General features: G+C 42.1%; 2 protein-coding genes and 1 pseudogene across 2 annotated transcripts; 2 read left to right on the forward strand and 1 right to left on the reverse strand.

The window, feature by feature from the left end:
* Positions 1–4,701: 4,701 nt before the first annotated feature.
* On the reverse strand, positions 4,702–6,164 carry LOC116863008 (annotated as a pseudogene).
* Positions 6,165–6,183: 19 nt separating this feature from the next.
* Positions 6,184–9,551, forward strand: LOC116863007 (unconventional myosin-Vb-like). Its single transcript, XM_032850479.1, is given in 3 exon segments — positions 6,184–7,716; positions 7,718–8,095; positions 8,097–9,551. Coding segments are annotated over 3 exon segments (3,021 nt in total). The 5' UTR covers positions 6,184–6,528.
* A 1,027-nt stretch (positions 9,552–10,578) lies between these two features.
* Positions 10,579–13,050, forward strand: LOC116863005 (nuclear transcription factor Y subunit gamma-like). Its single transcript, XM_032850477.1, has 2 exons — positions 10,579–10,626; positions 11,972–13,050. Exons 1-2 carry the CDS (start codon positions 10,579–10,581, stop codon positions 12,953–12,955), a joined length of 1,032 nt encoding a protein of 343 aa, XP_032706368.1. The 3' UTR covers positions 12,956–13,050.
* Positions 13,051–26,204: the final 13,154 nt, after the last annotated feature.

The following is a 26,204-nucleotide window of genomic DNA, read 5'->3' on the forward strand; positions in this document are numbered from 1 at the left end:
CCGATCCTTCTGTGACCCCATGGAACCTGAGACCACACTGTCCCTGCATGGGCTTCACCCCTGTTTAGCCTCCAGAGCGATGTCCCTCAGTGGAGCAGACTTTCAAAAGTTCCGATTTTGTTGCTCCACCACTTGCTGGGAGCCAGTCCCTACCCCCCGCAGTCTATCTTCCCATCACTTTGGATTCACTTCTCCGCCAGTCCTACCTTTCAGAAAGTGGACAATTTTCTGTTTCTAGAATTTCTGCTCTTCTTCTCTTTGATCTCCTGTTGGATTTGTAGGTGTTCGAAATTGTTTGATAAGCTACCTAACTGATCTCCTGCTACCTCATGTCCTCTCAGCCTGCGACTTCTCTGCCATCTTGACTCCTCCCCTAGCCACATATGAGATATGTTTTTATTGATCACACGTTACCATGAAGTCTTTTTTTCTATAGATTGTCTGCATAAATTTCTGTTCAATGATATTCTTGGGTTTTTTCCTCTTTTATAGAACCCCCCCTTAATATTTCTTGCAGTGTCATCTTGGTGGTCACATATCCTTTTAAACATTGCCAGTCTTGGAAGCTCTTTATCTCTCCATCCATTTTGAATGACAACCTTGCTGGATAAAGTATTCTTGGCTGCCTGTTCTTTTCCTTTAGTGCCCTGAATACATCTTGCCAACCCTTTCTGGCTGCCAGGTTTTAATGTATAGGTCTGACATTATTCTGATGGGCCTTCCTCTATATGTAAGGAATCTCTTCTTCTTAGCTGTTTTCAAGAGCTCCTGTCTAAAATTATGATTCATCAGTTTCACAATCAGGTGTCTCGAGGTCTTTCTAGAATCTGTGATCTTGGGACAAGACCTTTCTGCCTCTAGAACATGAATGCTGGTTCCAGTCCCCAGATTGGGAAAATTTTCATGGAGAATTTGTTCAACTGTATCCTCTAGTCTTTTTTTCTCCTCCCCCTCAGGGATTCCAATAATTCTGACGTTGGAATGTTTCATGACATCATTTATTTCCCTAATTCTGTTTTCATGGCTTCTTAGCTGTTTGTTCCAGGCCTCCTCCTGGTCCTTTTTCTCTATCATTTTGTCGTCTAGATCACTAATTCTATCTTCTGCCTCAGTTAGCTGTTAGAGAATTTAGATTAGATTGGTTATTTAGATTAGATTGGTTATTATTAACATTGATAGCATTGTTAACATCATCCCTGGTGGCTTTCACTTCTGCCCTAGTCAATTCCATTTTGACATTAAAGGATTTCTCCAACCTAGCTATTGCCTGGATAATTGTTAGCCTGAATTCCTTTCTGACATACTGTTTATGTCCATATCCAATAGTTCTGATGGAGAGGGCACAGTCTCTGAATTTTTCCTCTGTTGGGAATTCCTCCTCCTAGTCATTTTGGTGAGAGATGGCTGAGGCATGTGTAGCTGAATGTATCACTGGTGGTCCAGTCAAGGTGCACCCTGGAATGCCTCTGAGCAATCCAGAGTCCACACCAAAAAGAAAGAATGAAGAAAAAAGAGAAAGAGAGAAAGGAACTAAAAATAAAAAAGAAAAGAGAAGACCCAGCCCAAATGGGACCCAAAGGTAAGATTTATAAAGCATACAAACAAAAACAGTCAAAAAGACCAACAAAAGTAAATGACAAGAAAAAAAGAAGAATCAAGCCAAAATGAACCCCAAGTATAAGATTTATATACTACCAGAACAAAAACAAATACACAGAAACATTGACAGAAAAAAAGATGGGATGGTGGTTATAAATTCTCAGTTGGGTGAAGAAGTTTATTTTGATTCTTCCTGGCTGTATCTTGATATTTTTTTAAAGGACTCAACTTTCCCAAGATAAAGGGGGATTAAAACTGGTTTATAGGGGCATCTGGGTGGCTCAGTGGGTTAAAGCCTCTGCCTTCGGCTCAGATTATGATCCCTCGGTCCTGGGATCAAGCCCCACATTGGGCTCTCTGCTCAGCAGGAAACCCGCTTTGCTTCCTCTCTCTCTGCCTGCCTTTCTGCCTATTTGTCTCTGTCTGTCAAATAAATAAAATCTTTTTTAAAAAAATGTTGTTTTTATATGTAAGGGTAGTATTGACTGGGGAAAGAGGATTAACCTTGAAGCTTATCTCTATATGAATATTTTTTAAAAATAGAAAAGCAAAAGAAAAGCACAGGTATATGTATCCAAAAAAGTTCAAGTTAAAAGGTTATTATGGAATTTGTTGCACTTAACCTCTCATTGTGATGGTAAATAGGTTAAAAATTATATTAAAAAAAAAAAAACCTAAAACGAACAAGAATAGTGGGAACAAACTAAAAATGAAAGTTGTATCTATGAAGTACACAGGCTTTAGGGCAATATTGGGAACTTAATATCTTCTTTTCCCCTGATAAGGATTTTATAGTTTTATGGGGACCCTGTGGTGGTTGCCCTCTTGTTTTTTGGGGTTTGTTTGTTTTTTGCTGGCTTTCTGGGGGAGGGGCCTGCCTCATGGTTTTTCAGGTAGTCTTGCCAGTTGAATCCTCCTGCCCCCTATCAAGGAGCTGGGCTCTGAGGAAACTGGTTTTTCAGGCTTTTGTTCTCTGGAGGGTTTTTTCTTCTTCTTTTTTCCCTTTGGCGGCTTTCAGCAGTTCTTTGGAGGTTTAGAGGAAAGAAAACTGCTCCCAGACCTCCATCTCAGGGAGAAGCCTCAGTCTGTTCCCCTCTGGGTGGTCCAGAGCACACAGAGTCCCCTCTGCCACCACCCACCAGCAGAGCACATCCACATCCCCAGACACAGTCTCAGGGGTCACAGGAGCTCCTGCTTGTACCCAGTGCTACCAAAACCAGGGGAAGTATTAGTCCAGAGAGCTGGGTTCCAGTGGCTGTCAACACCATGGATTTCTGGGCAGGTCCAGACCACTGGAGAGGTCCCAACCAGAGATAGCACACTGAGATTTTCATGCTGGCCCAGGCTGGGAGTGTTCAGACTCTCACTGGTCCTAGAGAGCACTGGCTAGCACCTGCATGGACTTCTCCCAGGGGAAGGTGTGGAGTGCAATTCAGACCCTGGTCTCACAGTGCGTGTGCAGAGTGCAAAAGGCTGTGGTTCTAGAGAGTGCTGGCCAGTGTTCACACCAGACTCTTTCATGCATGCTGCCTCACAGATGCTCTCATTCACAATGGCGGCTCATGGAGCAAGGCCTGGCTTCTTCGCTGTGTTCTCTCTGGTTCAGCACCAGTGGTGGCAGTCCTGGGTCTGTGGGTTTAAGTCCCTGTCCCTAACCACCCAATTCCACCAGTTTCCCCTTAAGATCTTTTTCTCTTTTTCAGTGATTTTAACCAGACTCCAAGTTAATGCTGGCCCCCAATCAGAGGGCACTCTCGTATTGGGGTAATACTTTCCAATGGGTCACTTCTGGTGGCCCCCTCCCCCTTTTGTTTATCTTCCAATATCAGTCTGATATTCCCACTCTGCTTTACCTTTCCACTGGTGTCTTCTGCCCCTGTAGAGATCCATAAGTGTATAATCCTAATCTCAGGCTGGTTTCATTTGTGATCAGAGTTCTTAGTTAGATAATCAGCTCAGTTTAGGGGACCGGTTGAAACAGTGCCTCCTACTTCTCCACATTCTTGCCCCCTATGTATGTTTTTTGGAGTTCCAGAAGAACAGAGAATGGGGCAGAATCAATATTTAAAAGGTAATGGTTGAGATCCTTTCAGAATCATTGAAAGTCATCCACACATTCTAAGTCCAATAAAAGTCAAGCAGAATAAATAAAAATAAATTTACATATGGACACAACTGAATAAAATTGCAGAATAGCAATCTCAAAGAGAAAATCACAAAAATGTTAGAGTGACAGAATAATATCTTCATAGATGTAGCACTTTAAACTCAGTTGATTTTCAGTAAGAAAGGAACAAAACCAGAAGACAGAACAATGCTATTTTCAGTGTGCTGAGAAGAAATAACCAACTCCAAATTTCTGTGTCAGTGAAAACATCTTTTGGGGATGAGGGTGAAATAAAGATACTTTTAATAAGCAAAACCTGGGAGAGTTTTCCCTCAGATATATTTCAAGCAGGAGGAAATTGATCCTATATGTCATATGTGGCATGCAAGAAAGAACAGACAAAGCCATTGTGTAAAGGAATCAAAACAAATATATAAATTTTAACAAAAATACAATCTTATGTCTTTGAAAACAGGAATTAAAATACATGACTAAATTAGCATATATGTTGAAAGGATTGTAATTAACTAAAGTCTTTGAGTGGTAGGAGAATAAATGTATACATTAATATGGTATCTTATATATTGAGAATGGATATTAAAATGTCAAGGGTAACAACTGAAGAAAAAAATCAAAATCCATAATTTCCAAATTAGATGAAGACTAAGTATGTAATAAAAATAGATTGATTAGGGGTGTCTGGGTGGCTCAGTGGGTTAAAGCCTCTGCCTTTGGCTCGGGTCATGATCCCAGGGTCCTGAAATCGAGCCCCGCATCAGGCTTTCTGCTCAGCGGGAGCCTGCTTCCTCCTCTCTCTCTGCCTGCTTCTCTGCCTACTTGTGATCTCTGTCTGTCAAATAAATAAATAAAATCTTTTTTTAAAAATCCATTGATTAAAAATTTAAAAAGGGGGAAAAGGATAATTAGAAAGCACAACATGATAGATTTAAATCTAAATACAACAGTTATATTAAATAAAATTGTTTTAAAATAAATTTTTTTTTCACTTGCAACACTGACTGTATTGGTAGGGGGTTAGGGAAACAGTGGAAAGAGAAATACAAAACTAGGTAGAGAGACCGGGCATTGCAGGGACCAGGACCCCCTAGAACTCCTCACTTTCATCTTCGCCGTCTATAGACTCTGTTCCCACTTCTTCATAATCCTTCTCCAGGGCGGCCAGGTCCTCCCGAGCCTCTGAGAACTCTCCTTCCTCCATGCCCTCGCCCACATACCAGTGCACAAAGGCCCATTTGGTGTACATCAGGTCAAACTTGGGTCGAGGCGGGCCCAGGCCTCAGAGATGGCTGTGGTGTTGCTCAGCATGCACACGGCCTGCTGCACCTTGGCCAGGTCGCCCCTGGGCACCACTGTGGGGGGCTGGTAGTTAATGCCAACCTTGAAACCTGTGGGACACCAGTCCACAAACTGGATGGTGCCCTTGGTCTTGATAGCGGCGATGGCGGCGTTCACGTCCTTGGGCACCACTTCCCCACGGTACAGCATGCAGCAGGCCATGTATTTGCCATGGCGTTCACGTCCTTGGGCACCACTTCCCCACGGTACAACATGCAGCAGGCCATGTATTTGCCATGGCGAGGGTCACACTTGACCATCTGGTTGGAGGGCTGGAAGCAGGTGTTGGTGATCTCTGCCACTGACAGCTGCTCATGGTAGGCCTTCGCGGCCGAGAGGATGGGGGCATAGGTCACCAGGGGGAAGTGGATGCGGGGGTAGGGCACCAGGTTGGTCTGGAACTCCGTGAGGTCCACGTTGAGGGCCCCGTCAAAGCACAGGGAGGCCGTGATGGAGGACACGATCTGGCCGATGAGCTGATTGAGGTTGGTGTAGGTGGGGCACTCGATGTCCAGGTTGCGCCAGCATATGTTGTAGATGGCCTCGTAGTCCACCATGAAGGCACAGTCTGAGTGCTCCAGGGTGGTGTGGGTGGTCAGGATGGAGTTGTAGGGCTCCACCACGGCCGTGGACACCTGGGGCACGGGGTAGATGGCAAATTCCAACTTGGACTTCTTGCCGTAATCAACAGAAAGCTGCTCCATCAACAGGGAGGTGAAGCCTGAGCCAGTGCCACCCCCAAAGCTGTGGAAGATGAGGAAACCCTGAAGGCCGGTGCACTGGTCTGTCAGTTTTCGGATTCGCTCCAGCACAAGATTGATGATCTCCTTCCCCACAGTGTAGTGGCCTCGGGCATAGTTGTTGGCAGCGTCCTCCTTGCCAGATATCAGCTGCTCAGGGTGGAAGAGCTGCCTATAAATGCCAGTTCTTACCCCATCTATGATAGCAGGCTCCAGGTCCACAAAGACAGCCGGGGCACATGCTTGCCAGCCCCGGTCTCACTGAAGAAGGTGTTGAAGGAGTCATCGCCACTGCCCATCGCCTTGTCACTGAGCATGGTGCCATTGGGCTGGATGTCGTGCTCCAAGCAGTAGAGCTCCCAGCAGGCAGTGGGCCATGACTTCTTCAACCGGTATCGAGTGCTGGTCAAGAAGAGAGAGCTCGCCAACACAGACAAAAAGGCCATCTGCAGGTCTGTCCGGGAGAACCTCATCAAGGATCCCGACAAGTTCCAGTTTGGCCGCACCAAGATCTTCTTCCGGGCAGGCCAGGTGGCCTACCTAGAGAAGCTTCGCGCCGACAAGTTCCAGGCAGCCACCATCATGATCTAGAAGACGGTCCACGGCTGGCTACAGAAGGTGAAATACCGCAGGTTGAAGGCGGCTACCTTAACTCTGCAGAGGTCCTGCCGAGGACACCTGGCCCGCAGGCTAGCAGAGCAGCTGCAGAGGACCCGAGTGGCCGTCATGTTCCAGAAGCATTGCCGCATGCAGAGGACCCGCGTGGCCTACCAGAGGGCGCGGAGGGCCGCTGTCATCATCCAGGCCTTCACCTGTGGCATGCTGGTGCGGAGAAGCTACCGGCAGGTCCTCATGGAGCATAAGGCCACCGTCCTCCAGAAGTACGTGCGGGGCTGGATGGCACGCAGGTGCTTTTGGCGACTACAGGGTGTGGCCGTCGTCATCCAGTGCGCCTTCCGGATGCTCAAGGCCAAGCAGGAGCTGAAGGCCCTCAAGATCGAGGCCCACTCCACAGAGCACCTGAAACGCCTCAACGTGGGCATGGAGAACAAGGTGGTCCAGCTGCAGCGGAAAATCGATGACCAGAACAAAGAGTTCAGGACGCTGCCGGAGCAGCTGTCGGCGGTCACCGCCACGCACACCATGGAGGTAGAGAAGCTGAAGAAGGAGCTGGCCCGCTACCAGCAGGGCCACAGCGGGGACAGCAGCCTGAGGCTGCAGGAGGAGGTCGAGAGCCTGCGGGCTGAGCTGCAGAGGGCCCACTCAGAGCGCAAGATCCTTGAGGATACCCACACCAAGGAGAAGGAGGAGCTGAAAAAGCAAGTTGCAGTCCTGGAGCAAGAAAACGCTCTCTTAAAAGATGAGAAAGAACAGCTGAACAACCAAATCCTGTGCCAAGTGAAAGATGAATTTGCCCAAAATTCTGTCAAGGAGAATCTGATGAAGAGAGAACTAGAGGAGGAGCGCTCCCTGTACCAGAACCTTGTGAAGGAATATTCGCAGCTGGAGCAGAGATATGACAACCTCCGGGATGAGATGAGCATCATCAAGCAAACCCCAGGCCACAGGCAGAGCCCATCAAACCAAAGTAGCTTAGAGTCTGACTCCAATTACCCCTCCATCTCCACATCTGAGGTCGGAGACACAGAGGACGCCCTTCAGCAGATGGAGGACATTGGCCTGGAAAAGGCGGCCATGGACATGACGGTCTTCCTGAAGCTGCAGAAAAGAGTGCGGGAGCTTGAGCAGGAATGGAAGAAGCTGCAGGTGCAGCTGGAGAAGAGAGAGCAGCAGGACGGCAGGAAGGTGCAGGGGGAGCAAGCGAAGAGTGACCTAGACTAGGACCAGAATGCAGATCTAGCCTACAATAGTCTGAAGAGGCAAGAGCTGGAGTTGGAAAACAAGAAGCTGAAGAATGAATGACCTGAATGAGCTGAGGAAAGCGGTGGCCGACCAAACCACCCAGAACAACTCCACCCACGGCTCCCCGGACAGCTACCACCTGCTGCTGAACCAGCTCAAGCTGGCCAATGAGAAGCTGGAGGTTCGCAAGGAGGAGGTGCTCATCCTGAGGACCCAGATCGTCAGCGCCGACCAGCGCCAACTTGCCGGCAAGAGCAGGGAGCCGAACATTAATGCCAGAACAATTTGGCCTAATAGTGAAAAGCATGTAGATCAGGAAGACGCCATTGAGGCCTATCACGGGGTCTGCCAGACAAACCGGCTGCTGGAGGCACAGCTGCAGGCACAGAGCTGCGAGCAGGAGGAGGAGGTGGAGGGCCTCAAGATGGAAGATGGAAGCCCTGAAGGAGGAGCTGGACAAGCAGCAGCAGACCTTTTGCCAGACGCTGCTGCTGTCCCCGGAGGCCCAGGTGGAGTTTGGTGTCCAGCAGGAGATCTCCCGGCTGACCAACGAGAACCTGGACCTTAAAGAACTGGTATAAAAGCTGGAAAAGAACGAGAGGAAGCTCAAGAAACAACTGAAAATTTACATGAAGAAGGTCCAGGACCTAGAAGCCACCCAGACACTGGCCCAGAGTGAGCGGAAGCGACATGAGCTCAACAGGCAGGTCACCTTCCAACTGAAGGAGAAGGACTTCCAGGGCATGCTGCAGTACCACAAGGAAGACGAGGCCCTTCTCATTCGGAACCTGGTGACAGAGCTGAAGCCGCAGACGCTGGCGGGCACCGTGCCCTGCCTTCCTGCCTACGTCCTCTACATGTGCATCAGGCACGCCGATTACGTCAACGATGACCTCAAAGTGCACTCTTTGCTGACCTCCACCATCAACGGCATTAAGAAAGTCCTAAAGAAGCACAACGAGGACTTCAAGATGACATCATTCTGGTTATCCAACACCTGCTGCCTCCTTCACTGCTTGAAGCAGTACAGCGGGGATGAGGGCTTCATGACTCAGAATACACCCAAGCAGAATGAGCACTGTCTTAAGAACTTTGACCTCACCGAATACCGCCAGGTGCTGAGTGACCTTTCCATTCAGATCTACCAGCAGCTCATTAAAATTGCCGAGGGTGTGTTGCAGCCTATGATAGTCTCCGCCATGTTGGAAAATGAGAGCATTCAGGGTTTCTCTGGTGTGAAGCCAACTGGCTACCGGAAGCGCTCCTCCAGCATGGTAGATGGGGACAACTCCTACTGCCTGGAAGCCGTCATCCGCCAGATGACTTCCTTCCACACGGTCATGCGAGACCAGGGCTTGGACCCTGAGATCATCCTGCAGGTGTTCAAGCAGCTGTTCTACATGATCAACGCCGTGACCCTCAACAACCTGCTGCTGCGGAAGGACATCTGCTCGTGGAGCACCGGCATGCAGCTCAGGTACAACATAAGCCAGCTTGAAGAGTGGCTTCGGGGAAGGAACCTTCACCAGAGTGGAGCCGTCCAAACCATGGAACCCCTGATCCAAGCAGCCCAGATCCTGCAGCTAAAGAAGAAAACCCCGGAGGATGCGGAGGCCATCTGCTCCCTGTGCACCTCTCTCAGCACGCAGCAGATTGTCAAAATTTTAAACCTTTATACTCCCCTGAATGAATTTGAAGAATGGGTAACCGTGGCCTTTATACGAACAATCCAGGCACAGCTACAAGAGCGGAATGACCCTCAGCAGCTGCTGTTAGACTCCAAGCACATGTTTCCCATCTTGTTTCCATTCAACCCATCCTCGCTGACAATGAACTCAATCCACATCCCGGCCTATCTGAACCTGGAGTTCCTCAGCAAGGTCTGACGAGGCGTAGCCCCCGCCCCCGCCTGTGGCTCCATTTCCAGTGAGGGCAAGAAGGAAGCCTCTTATATATGGTGAAGTGAGGGGTCTGTTAAATCTGTAAAAGACTGAGAGCCCGTACAGAGTGCTGAACGATACGGAATAAGACACATTTGGCATTATTTTTTTGTACGTACTGCTCAGAATAAAAACACTTGAAGTATGGGGAAAAAAAGGGGGGGCACCTGGGTGGCTCAGTGGGTTAAGCCTCTGCCTTCAGCTTGGGTCATGATCTCAGGGTTCTGGGATCAAGCCCCGCATCTGGCTCTCTGCTCAGCGGGGAGCTTGCTTCCCGCTCTCTCTCTGCCTGCATGTGATCTCTCCCTGTCAAATAAATAAATAAATAAATTGGAAAAAAAGAACAGCATGGAGGTTCCTCAAAATGTTGAAAATAGAACTACCCTATGACCCAGCAATTGCACTGCTGGGTATTTACCCTAAAGATACAAATGTAGTGATCCGAAGGGGCACGTGCACCCGAATGTTTATAGCAGCAATGTCTACAATAGCCAAACTATGGAAAGAACCTAGATGTCCATCAACAGATGAATGGATAAAGTCTTTTTTTTTAAAGATTTTATTTGTTTGAGAAAGACAGAGTGAGTGCACAAGTTGGGTAGGGGCAGAGAGAGAGGAAGAAGCAGACTCCCCTGATAAAAGGCTTGATTCCCAGGACCTCAGAATTATGACCTGAGCCAAAGGCAGACACAACTGACTGAGCCACCCAAACGCTCCCTATGTAATTCAGTATTATGGAAATAAAATGTTTGTATTGAACACACTTTACTGCTTGAAGATCAGTTCTCCTGTTTTGTAATTTAAAATGACTTTAGGAAATAATAGGCATTTTGTATATACAACTTTATCATCGAAAGAATGACTAGAAATTTTCTATGACTTCAATAGAACAGTGGGCCTAAGTAATCCAGAGAGTTCCCAAATAATTTAAAAAAGGAATTTTGCTAGGTTAAAAAATTATTCTGAAAACAGGATGCTGCCTCTGGGAGTGTTGAGTGTGGTGAACGGTCTCTCTAGTGCAGTACTCGGATTGACTGAGGAGGGCCATGAAATAATTCTCTGGCTGGGGTAACAGTGGTATTTTATAATTCAGCGTAGGATCCCTATGTGAATATGTTTGTCAAAATTCACCAGAGTATAGTCGCAATTTGTTTACTTCACTGGACACGATTTTTTTTTTTAATTAACAGTATCGTTGTCTTCTATAGGCAGAACTTGTTCTCTTGACCTGACAATTTTTTTTAAAGACTTAATTTTTTTTTAGAGTAGTTTAGGTTCACAGCAAAACAGAGAGGAAGGTAGAGATTTCCCATGCATCCTCTGCCCCTCACATGCACAGCCTCCCCTATTATCAATATCACTCACCAGAGCGTACATTTGTTATAAATGATGAACTTACATGACACATCATAAATAACCAAAATCTATGGTTTACATTAGGATTCACTGGTGGCTTTGTACATTCTATGGGTCTGGATAAATGTACAATGACATGTATTCAGCATTATAGTATAATACGGAGTATTTTCACTGCTCTAAAAATCCTCAGTGCTCCACCTAGTCACCATTTCGCTCCACCTCATCCCCTACTCGCCCCTCTGGCAAATGTTTTATTGTCCTTATAATTTTGCCTTTTTCAGAATGCCATATGATTGAAATCATACAAGATGAAGCTTTTATTTTAAGATCTGCTTCTTTCACTTAATAATATGCATTTAAGTTTCCTCCATGTCTTTTCACAGCTTGATAACTCATTTCCTTTCAGTGAGGATGATATTGCATTGTTTGGCTATACTACAGTTCATTTAACCATCACCTACTAAGGGCATCCTGGTTGCTTCCAAGATTTGGCAATTATGAATAAAGCTGCTATAAACATCTGTGTGCAGGTTTTGTGTGGGTGTAAGTTTTCAAGTCTTTGGGTAAACTATATGTGAATTTCACCTTTAAAAAACCCCTGTAAGGAGCGCCTGGGTGGCTCAGTGGGTTAAGCCTCTGCCTTTGGCTCAGGTCATGGTCTCAGGGTCCTGGGATCGAGCCCCACATTGGGCTCTCTGCTCAGCAGGGAGCCTGCTTCCCTTCCTCTCCCCCTGCCTGCCTCTCTGCCTACTTGTGATCTCTCTCTGTCAAATAAATAAATAAAATCTTTAAAAACGAAACAAACAAAAAAAAACTAAAACCCTGTAAACAAATATTAAGCTCTAGTTAAATATATGCAAGAAATGTTCAGGGGTGATGTGTATTTATGTCTGGAACTTACTTTCAAATGCATAAAATGATGATTTATGAAATGGATAGAGAGCCTGATAATTAGACGTATATATGTAATAAAGCAACTATAGTAACATGTAAATTGTAAAATCTAGGCAGTGAGTATATTGGTATTTGCAAGAAATTTGCAGTCCTTCTGGCCTCGTGTCATGGAAGAAATCCGGAATTTAACAGTGAAAGATTTCCGAGTACAGGAGCTCCCACTGGCTCGTATTAAGAAGATTATGAAACTGGATGAAGATGTGAAGATGATCAGTGCAGAAGCCCCTGTGCTCTTTGCCAAGGCAGCCCAGATTTTTATCACAGAGTTGACTCTTCGAGCCTGGATCCACACAGAGGATAACAAGCGCCGGACGCTACAGAGGAATGATATCGCCATGGCAATTACAAAATTTGATCAGTTTGACTTTCTCATCGATATTGTTCCAAGAGATGAACTGAAACCTCCAAAGCATCAGGAGGAGGTGCGCCAGTCCGTGACTCCTGCCGAGCCTGTCCAGTACTACTTCACGCTGGCTCAGCAGCCTGCCGCCGTCCAGGTCCAGGGGCAGCAGCAGGGCCAGCAGACCAGCAGCTCCACAACCACCATCCAGCCTGGGCAGATCATCATCGCGCAGCCTCAGCAGGGCCAGACCACACCCGTGACCATGCAGGTGGGAGAAGGCCAGCAGGTGCAGATTGTTCAGGCTCAGTCCCAGGGTCAGGCCCAGCAGGCCCAGAGCAGCAGCAGGCAGACCATGCAGGTGATGCAGCAGATCATCACGAACATGGGAGAGATCCAGCAGATTCTGGTGCAGCTGAATGCCGGCCAGCTGCAGTACATTCGCTTAGCCCAGCCTGTATCAGGCACCCAGGTCGTGCAGGGACAGATCCAGACACTTGCCACCAACACTCAACAGATCACGCAGACAGAGGTGCAGCAAGGACAGCAGCAGTTCAGCCAGTTCACAGATGGGCAGCAGCTCTACCAGATCCAGCAAGTCACCATGCCTGCCGGCCAGGACCTCACCCAGCCCATGTTCATACAGTCAGCCAACCAGCCCTCCAACGGGCAGGCTCCCCAGGTGACCGGCGACTGAGGGCCTGAGCTGGCAAGGCCAAGGACACCCAACACACTTTTTGCCATACAGCCCCAGGCGATGGGCACAGCCTCCCTCCCCAGAGGACACGGCCGACCTCCATGCCTCCTGCCGGCTAGGACACTGGTGCACTACGCCCCATGCCTGGGGGCCAAGATTCTCCAACAGAAAGATGCAATATTTTTTATTTCCTTTTTTTCCACTTTTTCTCCAAGGAATCAATATTTCAATATGTTGAGCTGTGTGTCCAATGCTATGAAATGAAAATATTAAATAACATATTTATGGCATTTTCTTGAAGAGTGTGGTTGAAGAAATACTTCTTTTGTTCTCTCTCTCTCTTTTTTTTATTCTTACTGCTACTTCTTTTCAGGAGCAAATCTCCTCAGGGGGTATGTTATCTCCAGATTTTTGGAACAGCTGCTGCCCCCAGGATTTGCCATCTTGTTCTGCCCTCAGATTGAGTTAGGTGCCTGCGTAGCTTCCTCTTCACTAGTGGTCCTCTTGACTCTGCGCTTGTCCCAGAGCTCTGTGTGTCTGCACCCAGAGGCCATGGAAACATTCCTTGCATTTAAGAGATGAACTCATTCGCCATGGAGAGTGGATGGTTTCATTTCCAAACCCTTCTCTCCCAGGGACCGAAGGAGACTAGAACTTCGTGCATTTGCCCACCCCCACCCCCATTTTTTTTTAAATACATTAAAAATTGTGCTAGTCTCCTTTGCTGCATGGACTTCAAACTGCATGAAATGCAATAAATCTCATTTTAGATAAAAAAATAACTTTATTAAATTGTTTTAGAATAAGTCTGGATCAAAATATTAATTATATTGTCAAAATCTTTTTTACTATTTTTATGTCCTCATGTAAAAAATTTCTGTGTTTATAAATTAAACTCTAGCTGTGATGGTGGGTCTATTTCTCCTTTATATTTCAATTTTTATTTATATTTTTTGAGATTTTGTTAGTAAGTCCATTTACATTTTAACTTGTTAGATATTCCTTGTAAAGGAAATCTTTTACCATAAAATTTATATTTTTCACTTCTAACCCTTTTGTGTATTCGTTTTAGGATTTAGATTTTTAAAAATATACACCAAACTTTCTCTTTTAGTTGGGATTTTTAAAACAATTTTATTTATCATATGGAATATTTAAGAAAGTTATTCTGTGCTGGCTAATAAAGCAGTTTTCAATAAATTTCAATGTTTACTATTTCTCCACATATTGACCACATTCAGTGTGATTAAGAGAAAAATCAGTGACAATAACTATGGAAAACCTCCATTTTGGAAATTAAGAAACAAGCTATGTAACTCATGGATCAAGAAAGAACTCAAAATAGAGGTTAAGAAATATTTTGAGTGGTACTATAATGAAGATCCTATATAAAAAATTTGAGATATATAGATAAACCAGCAAAGGGAAATTTATAGTCCTAAATGCTTATATTAGAAAAGAAAAAGGGGTGCCTGGGTGGCTCAGTGGGTTAAGCCTCTGCCTTCAGCTCAGGTCATTATCTCAGGGTCCCGGGATTGAACCCAGCATCAGGCTCTCTGCTCAGCAAGGGACCTGCTTCCCCCCTCTTTCTTTGCCTACCTCTCTCCCTACTTGTGATCTCTCTCTCTCTCAAATAAATAAATAAAATCTTAAAAAGAAAAGAAAAAGGCCTGGAAATAAATAAGTTAAGCATTCATCTCACTAAGTTAGTAAAAGGAATAACAAAATAAATCCCATGAAAATAGAAGAAAATAAAGCAAAAGAGCAGGAATTGATGAAAATAAGCAAATAGGTATAATAGAAGCAACAACGCCAGAGTTTGGTTACTTGAAAATATTAGTAAAATTGACAAATTTGTATCAAGGACTTTGACAGAAAGATAAAATAACATGAATAATATTAGGAATGAAAAAAGATCATTTAACTCAGGTGCTACAGACATTAAAAAGATCAAAGAATATTTTGTCTAACTTTGTTCAGGTAAGTTTGAAATTTTAGATTAAATGTAAAAATCCCTTAAAAACTGCTTCTCTAAACTCTCTCAAAAAGAAATACTTGGGGCGCCTGGGTGGCTCAGTGGGTTAAAGCCTCTGCCTTCGGCTCGGGTCATGATCCCAGGGTCCTGGGATCGAGCCCCACATCGGGCTCTCTGCTCTGCGGGGAGCCTGCTTCCTCCTCTCTCTCTCTCTCTCTGCCTGCCTCTCTGCCTACTTGTGATCTCTGTCTGTCAAATAAATAAATAAAATCTTTAAAAAAAAAAAAAAGAAAGAAATACTTATTCCTGAAACACCCCAACATCATTAAGTATATCAAGTCAGTAGGTTAAAATCTCACTAAGAAAATCCTAGACCCAGAGAGTTTTGCTGGAGAACTCTCTAAAACAGAAACATATACTATATAAATGATAGAAGAACAGGGAATACTCATTCATTCTTTTTTTAGACTAGTATTACTTGATGCTTAATAGCTATGAAGGTAAGCACACTAGTTTTCCAGGGCTGCCATATCAGAATACCATAGACTGGGTAGCCTAAACAGGATTTTAGTTTCTCAAAGTTCTGGAGACTGGTTGTCCAAGATCAGGTGTTGGTAGGGTCTGTTACTGGTGAGGGCTTTCTTCCTGGTTTGTAGATGGCTGCCTACTTGCTATGTCCTCACATAACTTCTTCTCTGTGCATGCACACAGAGAGATCTCTTTGTCTCTTTCTCTCTTTTTTTTTTAAGTAGGTTCCACTCTCAACTTGGCGGTTTAAACTCTCAACCTCAAGATCAAAAGCTGCATGCTCTACTGAATGAGTCGGCCAGTGTCCCTCTTCTTATAAGGTTACTACTCTTTTCAGCTTAGGGCCCCATCCTTCTAACACTATTTAATCTTAACTGCCTCACTAAAGACCCTCTCCCCAAATATAGATAGTTAGATTAAGAGTTAAGGCTTCAATTTATGAATTTCGGAGGACACAATGTAATCTACAATATGTGTATTATTCAGCTTTTTATAAAATTAACATATAATGTATTATTTGTTTCAAGGGTACAGGTCTGTGAGTCATCAGTCTTACACAGTTCACAGTACTCACCATAGCACCTACCCTTCCCAATGTCCATCACTCAGCCACCAAATCCCTCTCACTTCCCTCCCCTCCAGCAACCCTCAGTTTGTTTCTTGAAATTAAGAGTCTCTTATGGTTTGTTTCCCTCCCCAGTCCCATCTTGTTTCATATTCAGCTTCTCCATATAAACAGAACCAACAGAGTGTGCAGAGAGACATTTATTTTAAGGAATTGGCTTATTCAGTTGTGGAGGTGGGCATGTCCATAGTCTTCAGGCTGGGCTGGCAGCCTGGAGACTCAGGGAAGAGTGAATGTTGCAGTTCAAATGTGAAGGCCTTCTGTGGACACAATTTCTTCTTGATCAAGGAAGGATAGTCTTTGTTCTTTTAAGGACATAGACTGATTGGGTGCAGCCCACCCCCATCATGGAAAGCAATCAGCTTTATTCAAAGTCCACCAATTTTAACATTAATTCAAAAAATGCTCTGTGGAAATATCCAGAATAATATTTGACCAAAAATCTGGGTACCATGGCCCAGACAAGTGGATACCTAAAATTAACCATCACAGTATGAACAAGAAAATTATGAGCCAATCTTATTCATTTAAGTACATATAAAAGATTAAAAATTAGCAAACCAAATTCAGTAATGTACTAAAAATTATGATCTTGGAATTATTCCATGTTTACAGGAATACAAAGTTGGTGTAAAATTATCAACTAAGTATTTTATCTAGTTTATATACTAAAATAGAAAAATGTTTGAATCTTCTCAATTCTTAGTAAACTTGGAAGAAAGAAAGGGCATCTACTAAAAGCCTACATTAAGAAGTGTATGTGGATACTTGATACATAAGAGAGGTGGTATTGCAGAAGAGTGAAGAAAAAATGGACTTCTCAAAAAAATTTAATTGGCATTATTGTTTATCCATATGGAAGAAAGTCAAATTGGGTCTTTGCCTCAAAGCATACCTCAAAATCAGTACAGATTAAAGACTGCAAAATGTGAAATGCAAAATGTGAAATGCAAAATGAAAACTAAATCGGAGGGCAAGATGAACCATGAGATACTGTGGACTCTGAGAAAGAAACTGAGGGTTTTGTAGGGTAGGGGGTTAGGGGGTTAGGTGAGCCTGGTGCGAGTATTAAGGAGGGCATGTATTGCATGGAGCACTGGGTGTGGTGCATAAATGATGAATCTTGGAACACTGAAAAAAAAAACATTTAAATATCTTTGTGCCCTTGGGTATGGGGACAGATTTCTGAACAAGTTCCAAGAAGTACAAAGTATAAAACAAATGGCTGGTAAGTTTGACTCTATTAATATTTAAAACTTATAGTTTAAAAAAAAACAAAACTACAAAGCGGGAGTGTTAGCAACCTGTGAAAATAGACACGTGTGTGAGTGTGTGTGTGTGTCTTGAATATATAAACAACTACAAATTATTAAGAAAAAGATAAATTGGTAGATAATGAGAAAATAATTAAATTTATAGAAGATGAAGAAGAAAATTCCATTAAGTAAACATAAGATACTCAACCTTATTAGTTAGAAAAATGTGAATTCAACCCACAATGAAAAACATAATCTCACCCATGAGAATAGCAAAAAGTAAAAGAACCAAAAGACAAAAAGAACCCAGACAATATAAAATGTGAGATTTTAGAGTTTGAAACTGTTTTTGAGCTCTTTTGGATCAGTTTGCAAATACCTTGTAAAGTTAAACAAGTGCACGCACTACAATGTAGTGGTTTTGCTTCTGGGTATATTTCTCACAGAAAGTCTCACATACAAGTACCAGGTGTTTATAGAACTGCTCATAATAGCAAAATTGAAAAGTATCCAAGTTCTCATCAACAGTAATATGAACAAATATAAACAAATATGTTCATATTCAAGAATATGATATAAGGGCAGAAATGAACTACAATGACACATATCAACTTGGATGAATCTTAGAAACATAATTTTAAGTGAAAGAACTAAGTCACATTAACAGTATAATTCCATTCATATAAGGTTTAATAGTTTTAAACTATTATCTAGTTGATAAAACTAAATTACGTGTTGTTGAGGGTCATAAAAGTATAAAGAAAAGGAGGAGACTGATGAACACAATATACAGAATAGTGGTTACCACTGGTGGGGAGAAAAATGAAAGCAATTAGAGAAGGCAGAGAATGGGGATTTGGGGATATGTTAATGATCTATTTCTGATCTTGTTTTGTACAGTTTTAAACTGTACATTAATATTTTTATCTACTCTTATATGTATTTTTTTAAATAAGTATTTACTAATCATGATAGTTGAATGTTTTCACTTTATTTTTCTCAAACTTTCTTTTCTTAAAGTTTTATTTCTTTATTTGCCAGAAAGTGTGAGCACACAGCAGGGGGAGCAGCAGACAGAGGGATAAGCAGACTCCCTACAGAGCAAGGAGCCCAATGCAGTACTCAATCCCAGGACCCTGGGATCATGACCTAAGCCAAAGGCAGATGCTTAACTGACTGAGCCACCCAGGTGTCCCAGACATTTTCATTTTAAAGCATTTCATAAATTAATATAGATTTAATCTATAAGAAAAAAATAACATCCTAAACATTCCTTAAAAAGTAACATCCTTGAATAATTTTCAGATAGTGTTGCAGTATGTTGAAATTGTGTGTTTTCCATTTCTGAATAAGAACATAAGCTGAATCATTTTTACACGATAATATGGGCAGACACCTGGGTCTGAACAATGCCAAGGGCAGAATTAATTTGAAAATGGGTAGCAATATAGAATCTACATTTAAGATATGGGCTTATATGTACTGACCAAGTGAACTTTATTTGTCAGAAATGTGGTGTTTTCAAGAGTGAAACCAAGTCCATTTACTATAATACTTTTGGGTCCATTAGTGCTTGTGATTGGATTAACTATGGGCCTTTTGAAATTTGGTAACTAATTGGTGCCATCTTTAAATGATGTCCAAAATGATACCTCACTAATGCTGAAATCTAGGCTAGGATCAATAGTGTTTCATGAGGAGGACCCAGGGTATTTTTGGAAGACACATTTCATTTTGCTGTGGCAAAATGGTTTTGAATTCATTTTCATTAATATAAGGTAGTGCTCTAGGCACTGAGATATTAAAAAAAATATTAAAACAGGTCCAGACCACCAGAGAGGTCCCAACAAGATAGAGCACACTGAGATTTTCATGCTGGCCCAGGTTGGGAGTGTTCAGAATCTCCCAGTCCTAGAGAGCACAAGCTAGTGCTTGTACAGTACAGACCTCTCTCAGCAGAGAGTGTGGAGCACGACTCAGACCCTGGTCACAAAGCACACGTGCAGAGTGCAAAAGTCTCTGGTTCTAGAGAGCGCCAGCTGGCATCCACACCAGACTCCCTTACGCACTCCGCCACCCAGATGCTCTCATGCACGCTGGCAGCTCAGGGACAAAGACCTGGTTTCTTTGCTGCACTCTCTGGTTTAGTGCCAGCGGTGGCAGTCCTGGGTCTGTGGGCTTAAGTCCCTGTCCCTAACCACCCAATTCCACCAATTTCACCTTAAGATCTTTTGCTTTTTTTGTGTGCTTTCAACCATACTCCAAGTTAATGCTGGTCACCAATCACAGGGCACTCTTGTATGGGGGTAATACTTTCCAATGGGTCACTTCTGGTGGCTACCTCCCCCTTTAGTTTATCTTCCAATATCAGTCCAATATTTCCATTCCACTTTACCTGTCCACTGGCATCTTCTGCCCCTGTAGAGATCCAGAAGTGTATAATCCTAACCTCAGGCTGATTTCATGGGGGATCTGAGTTCTTTGATAGATAATCAGCTCACTTTAGGGGACCAGTTGAAACTGTGCCTCTTACTTCTCCACCATCTTGTCTCAAGCCTAAAACAAGTTTACATCCCCAAAGCTTGTTTAACATTGAAAGTAGTTTTTTAAAATGCCATGAATTATAACTGTATTAATTGGACAGATTACCAGAAAGATTGATGAACTACAACCTTAAAAAGGTGCAAAATGAGTTTTTTAAATGCCATTAATAGGATAGTGAGTAAAGTCACCCCACTAGGGTCCCAACTAATAATGAAAATGTCTTTAAAAGGGCAGGGATGCCTGGATGGCTCAGTCAGTTGAATTTCTGCCTTCCACTCAGGTGATGATCCTGGGTTACTGGGATCTAGCTCTGCATTGGGCTCTCTGCTTAGCAGGGAGCCTGCTTCTCCCTCTCCCTCAGCCTGCTGCTCCCCCTGCCTATGCTGTGTGTGTGTGTCTGTGTGTGTGTGAAATGAATGAATAAAATCTTTAAAAAGGAAAAAGATCATTTAAAATAATAAGAATAAAAAGGGAAAAAACATTACACTAAATATTTAAACACTACAAAAACATTACACTAGTTAACAATTGCTCTCTTATTTTAAAAGAAAAGAACGAAGTGTATCATCAGCATCTGAAATCTGTGTAAACACCTACCTGCCTTGGTGGATTTGTTAAATAATGGGGCACAGTTTTAAGGCAGCCTTGTCAATTTCAGGTAGTTCTGGAGAAGAATATAAATCTCCAAATATTCAAGTTTAAAATTCTACTTTTTTGCTTACCTAACTTTTTATTTGTATGTTTCTTTCCTTTTTACTGTCAAGAAGGGACACCTTCAGAGGGCCAATTCAGTCCAGTATGATATAAACCTGGTAGAGACAAGCAGTACTTGTGTCCACAATAGTAAGTAAATTCAAAATAAAATGCTCATTTTAAAGCCCAGGATGAGATTGTTGTTACAAGTAGGGATTTGGATCTAACCAAAAGGTTGACCCAAGAAAATTTTTGTATGGGTTTTGACATCAAGGTAGATTTCTTATTAGCAACATGACACAAGTCATCTTTTTTTTTTCCAGAGAAAACCATGTTACCTCAATATGTGAAATTATGTTGTTAGCTATGATGTGTTACACATATGAAAGGGGTTAGTTTCTCCAGAAGTAATTTGAAGTGGACTGGTATATAGAGAGGAGAAACACTTTTTCCTGTAAGGATAGGCAAATTTTGGGGAAACTTGGAGACCAATTAATGTTTCAAAAGTATTTTGAGACTTCTATTTCTGGTCAAGATGGAGTAGCAGGGGTTGAATTTACGTTCTACTTTAAACAGTAAAAAATAAAATAAAATAATAAAGTGGATATAATACATGAATGGATATGATACACAGGTTTTCAAGACATTGGACATCAGGAAACAAAGGATCATGATCCCTGAGAGATGGGAGACAGAAGAGGTGAGCCAGCAATCACTTCATATTATTGCTTTGAAAGAGTTTACAGGCTGTGGCACAGGGTGGAGGAACCCAGGCTGAGCTTGGTAGAATCCCTGACTTGAAAAGATAAAACTGAGTATAGAGGGGTTCCTGGGTGGCTCAGTGGATTAAAGCCTCTGCCTTCAGCTTGGGTTATGATCTCAGGGTCCTGGGATCCAGCCCCACATCAGGCTCTCTGTTTGGCGGGGAGACTGCTTCCTTCTTTCTCTCTGCCTGCCTCTCTGCCTACCTGTGATCTCTGTTTGTCAGATAAATAAATAAATAATCTTTTTTAAAAACCTGAGTATAGATGGTCAGTGAGCAGAATACAAGAGATCTGTGCAGAGAGAATTCCAAAGATCCTGATATCAAATATTCAGATGAGTGTTAATCAGCACGTATATGGTAAGAAAATATTCGAGGTTAAGGACAGAATTACTTGAAAGGTTTAGAGGTGTCCAGTACTCACACAAGCCTGTGAGTACTGGACACCTCTGCTCCCAGTAATAAACTAAAAAATCCAGTTATTTATGGGGAATTAGGTAGAGTACAGAGAAGAGCATTTCCCCAGTAGAGGAGAATAATTAGCCCTACATTAAGCATCGTTCCAGTCCTGCCAAACAAACCTTAAAAGTGAGAACCGAGTCAATTTGTTTCTAAATAACTATATCCCAGATTAAAGCTCAATAAGGAGAAGAAGAAAAAAATGGTATCCAACAGGTGCAATAGATTACCTTGCATCCAGTCAAAAATGACCACCTGTTGGTTTAACATACAATCAATGTGATACACCACGTTAATAAAATGAAAGAGAAAAATGGCATGATCATCTTGGTAGATGCAGAAAAAGTAGTTGACAAAGTTCAACATCCATTAATGATAAAAACTCTGAACAAAATAGGTATACAGGAAATTTTCTCAACACATTAAGGGTCATGTATGAAAATTTGACAGCTAGCATCATTATCAATGGGGAAAAACTGAAATTTTTGTCTCTTGTACTTTGCCAGTTCAAGGCAAAGATGTTCACTTTCACACTGGAAGTACTAGAAGAGCAGCCATACCTGATATTTCTTTAAAAATGTCATCCAATTGAAAAGGAATAAGTTAAATTATCTGTTTACAGATGACATGATTTTGTATGTAGAAAACCCTAAATACTCCTTTAAAAAACTGTTAGAACATGATTATCTTCTTTCTGTGTGTTGAGTTTAAGGATTTCTTTATAGATCCTGGATATCATGATCTTTTGCCTGTACTGTCATTTGTGAATATCTTCTCCCTTCTCCCAAAGGATGGCTCTTTGTATTGTTGACTGTTTCCCTTGCTGTGCAGAAGCTTTTGATCTTGATGAAGCCCCCAAAATTCATTTTTGCTTTTGTTTCCTTTGCCTTTAGAGACATATCTTGAAAGGAGTTGCTGTGGCCGATATTGAAGAGGTTACTGCCTATGTTCTCCTCTATGGTTCTGATGGATTCCTGCCTCACATTAGGTCTTTCATCCATTTTGAGTTTATCTTTGTGTATGGTGTAAGAGAATGGTCTAGTTTCATTCTTCTGTATATAGCTGTCCAATTTTCCCAGCACCATAACATTTCTCCAATGAAGACATACAAATGGCTAACAAACACATGAAAAAATGTTCATCATCACTAGTCATCAGGGAGATTCAAATCAAAACCACATTGAGATGCCACGTTACACCAGTTAGAATGACCAAAATTAACAAGACAGTAAATAATGTGTGTTGGAGAGGATATGGAGAAAGGGGAACCCTCTTACACTCTTGGTGGGAATCAAGCTGGTGCAGCCACTTTTGAAAACAGTGTGGAGATTTCTTAAGAAATTGAATATAGAGCTTCTCTATGACCCTGCAATTGCACTACTGGGTATTTACCCCAAAGATACAGATGTAATGTAAAGAAGGGTCATCTGTACCCCCAATGTTCATAGCCGCAATGGCCACAGTCGCCAAACTGTGCAAAGAACCAAGATGCCCTTCAATGGACGAATAGATAAGGAAGATGTGGTCCATATACACTATGGAGTATTTTGCCTCCATCAGAAAGGATGAATACCCAACTTTTGTATCAACATGGATGGGACTGCAAGAGATTATGCGGAGTGAAATAAGTCAAGCAGAGAGAGTCAATTATCATATGGTTTCACTTATTTGTGGAGCATGAGAAATAACACGGAGGACATGGGGAGATGGAGAGGAGAAGGGAGTTGGGGGAAATTGGAGGGGGAGACAAACCATGAGAGACTATGGACTCTGAAAAACAATCTGAGGGTTTTGAAGGGGCAGGGGGTGGGAGGTTGGGTAAGCCTGGTGGTGGGTATTATGGAGGGCATGTATTGCATGGAACACTGGGTGTGGTACATAAACAATGAATTCTGGTATGCTGAAAAGAAATTTAAGAAATAAAAAAATAAATAAAAATAAACTGTTAGAACAATAAATGGTCTCAGCAGAATTGTAGGATACAAAACTCAATATATAAAAATCAATTGCAATTCTTTAAACCAACAGTGATCTATTGGAAAAAGAAGGAAATCAAAACACTATAATACCATCAAAATGATTACTTAGAAATAATTTTATTTTTTAAAACATTTTTTAATTGTTATGTTAGTTACTAAATAGTACATCATTAGTTTTTGATGTACTGTTCCATGATTCATTGTTCATGTATAAGACCCAGTGCTCATTACAACATGTGCCCTCCTTAATACCCATCACTGGGCTAACACATCCCACCCCCTGCTGAAACCCTCAGATTGTTTCCCAGAATCTGTAGTGTCTCATGGTTTGTCTCCCATTCTGATTCCGCCCCCCACTTCAGTTTTCCCTTCCTTCCCCTAATGTCCTCTGTGCTTTATGTTCCATATATGAATGAAAGCATATGGTAATTGTCTTTCTCTGCTTGACTAATTTCACTTAGCATAATCCCCTCTAGTTCCATCCATGTCAGTGCAAATGGTGGTTATTCATCCTTTGTGATGGCTGAGTAGTAGTCCGTTGTATATATGAACCACATCTGTTGAAGGTCATCTCAGCTCCTTCCACAGTTTGGCTATTGTGGACATTGCTGCTATGAACATTGGGATTCAGGTGCCCCTTCTTGTCACTACATCTGTTTCTTTAAGGTTAATACCCAGTAGGGCAGTTGCTGGGTCATAGGGTACCCTGTTTTTAACATCTTGAGGAACCTCCATATTGTTTTCCAAAGTGGCTGTACCAACTTGATTCCTACTAACAGTGTAAGAGGGTTCCCCTTTCTCCACATACTCTCCAACACACATTGTTCTTGTTCTGTTAATTTTGGTCATTCTAACTGATGTAAGGTGTTATCTCAATGTGGCTTTGATTTGAATCTCCCTGATGGCTAGTGATGATGGACATTTTTTCATGTGTCTGTTAGCGCTTTGTATGTCTTCATTCGAGAAGTGTCTGTTCATGTCTTCTGGCCATTTTCTGACATGATTATCTGGTTTTTGGGTGTCAAGTTGTCTTTTCAATAAATGGTGCTGGGAAAGTAGACAGCTATGTATAGAAAAATGAAACTCGATCATTATCTTACCCCATACACAAAGATAAACTCGAAATGGATGAAAGACCTCAACGTGAGACAGGAATCTCAAAATCCTAGAGGAGAACATAGGCAGTAACCTCTTTGATAGCCACAGCAACTTCTTTCAAGACATGTTTCCAAAGGCAAAGGAAACAAGAGCAATAATGAATTTTTGGGACTTCCTTTGCACAGCCAAGGAAACAGTCCTCTCCCCAATTTTCAATTGGATTGTTTTCTTGGTGTTGAGTTGTATAAGCTCTTATGTATTTTAGATAATAATTCCCTATGAGATATATCATTTCTAAATATCATCTCCCATTTAGTAGGTTGCCTTTTCATTTTGTTGATGATTTCCTTTGCTGTGCAAAAGCTTTTTAGTTTGATGTAGTCCCAGTTGTTTCCTTTTGGTTTTGTTTCCCTTGCCTGAGGAGATATATATAGAAAAATGTTTGTGCACCTGATGTCCAAGAAATTACTGCCTAGGATTTCTTCTCAGGGGTTTTACAGTTTCAGGTCTTAACATTTAAGTCTTCAGTCAGAACATTCATATATATATATATATATATATATATATATATATATATAGTATCAAAGAGATCCAGGTTCTTTTCTTTTCTTTTTTTTTTTTGCATATAGCTGTCCATTTTTCTCAGCACCATGTTGTAGCTGTCATTTCTTTGTTCAATATTCTTGCCTCCTTTGTTGTAGATTGAAAATATAAGTGTGGGTTTATTTCTGGGTTCTCTATTCTGTTCCAATGATCTGTGAGTTTATTTTTGCATCAGTACTGGATACTGTTTTGATTACTACAGTTTTGTAGTGTATCTTTAAATCTGACATTGTGATCTCTCCCATTTTGTCCCTTTCTTTTGAAGACTGCTTTGGCTACTCAGGGTTTTTTGTGGTTTCGTGTATTCTAGTTCTGTGAAAAATGCTGTTTGTACTTTGATAGGGATTGCATTTAATCTGTAGATTAGCTTTGGGTAGTATGGACATTTTGATAATATTTGTTTTTCCAGTCCATGAACACAGAATATTTTTCCAATTGTTTGTTTCCTTCAATTTCTTTCATCAGTGGTTTATACTTTGCAAAAGTACAGGTCTTTCACCACCTTGATGAAGTTTATTCCTAGGTATTTTATTATCCGTGGTGCAAGTGAAAATGAGATTCTTAATTTCTCTTTCTGTTACTTTGTTATCAGTGTATAGAAATAAAACAGATATTTTTTCTTATGAGTTTACTGAACTTATTTATCATGTCAGGTAGTTTTTTAGTGGAGTCTTTAGGGTTTCTTATATATAGAATCATACCTTCTGTAAATAGTGACAGTTTTAC

The sequence above is a fragment of the Lontra canadensis genome, unplaced genomic scaffold, assembly GCF_010015895.1.
Source record: "Lontra canadensis isolate GAN:19392208 unplaced genomic scaffold, GSC_riverotter_1.0 scaffold444, whole genome shotgun sequence".
Classification (NCBI taxonomy): Eukaryota; Metazoa; Chordata; class Mammalia; order Carnivora; family Mustelidae; genus Lontra; species Lontra canadensis.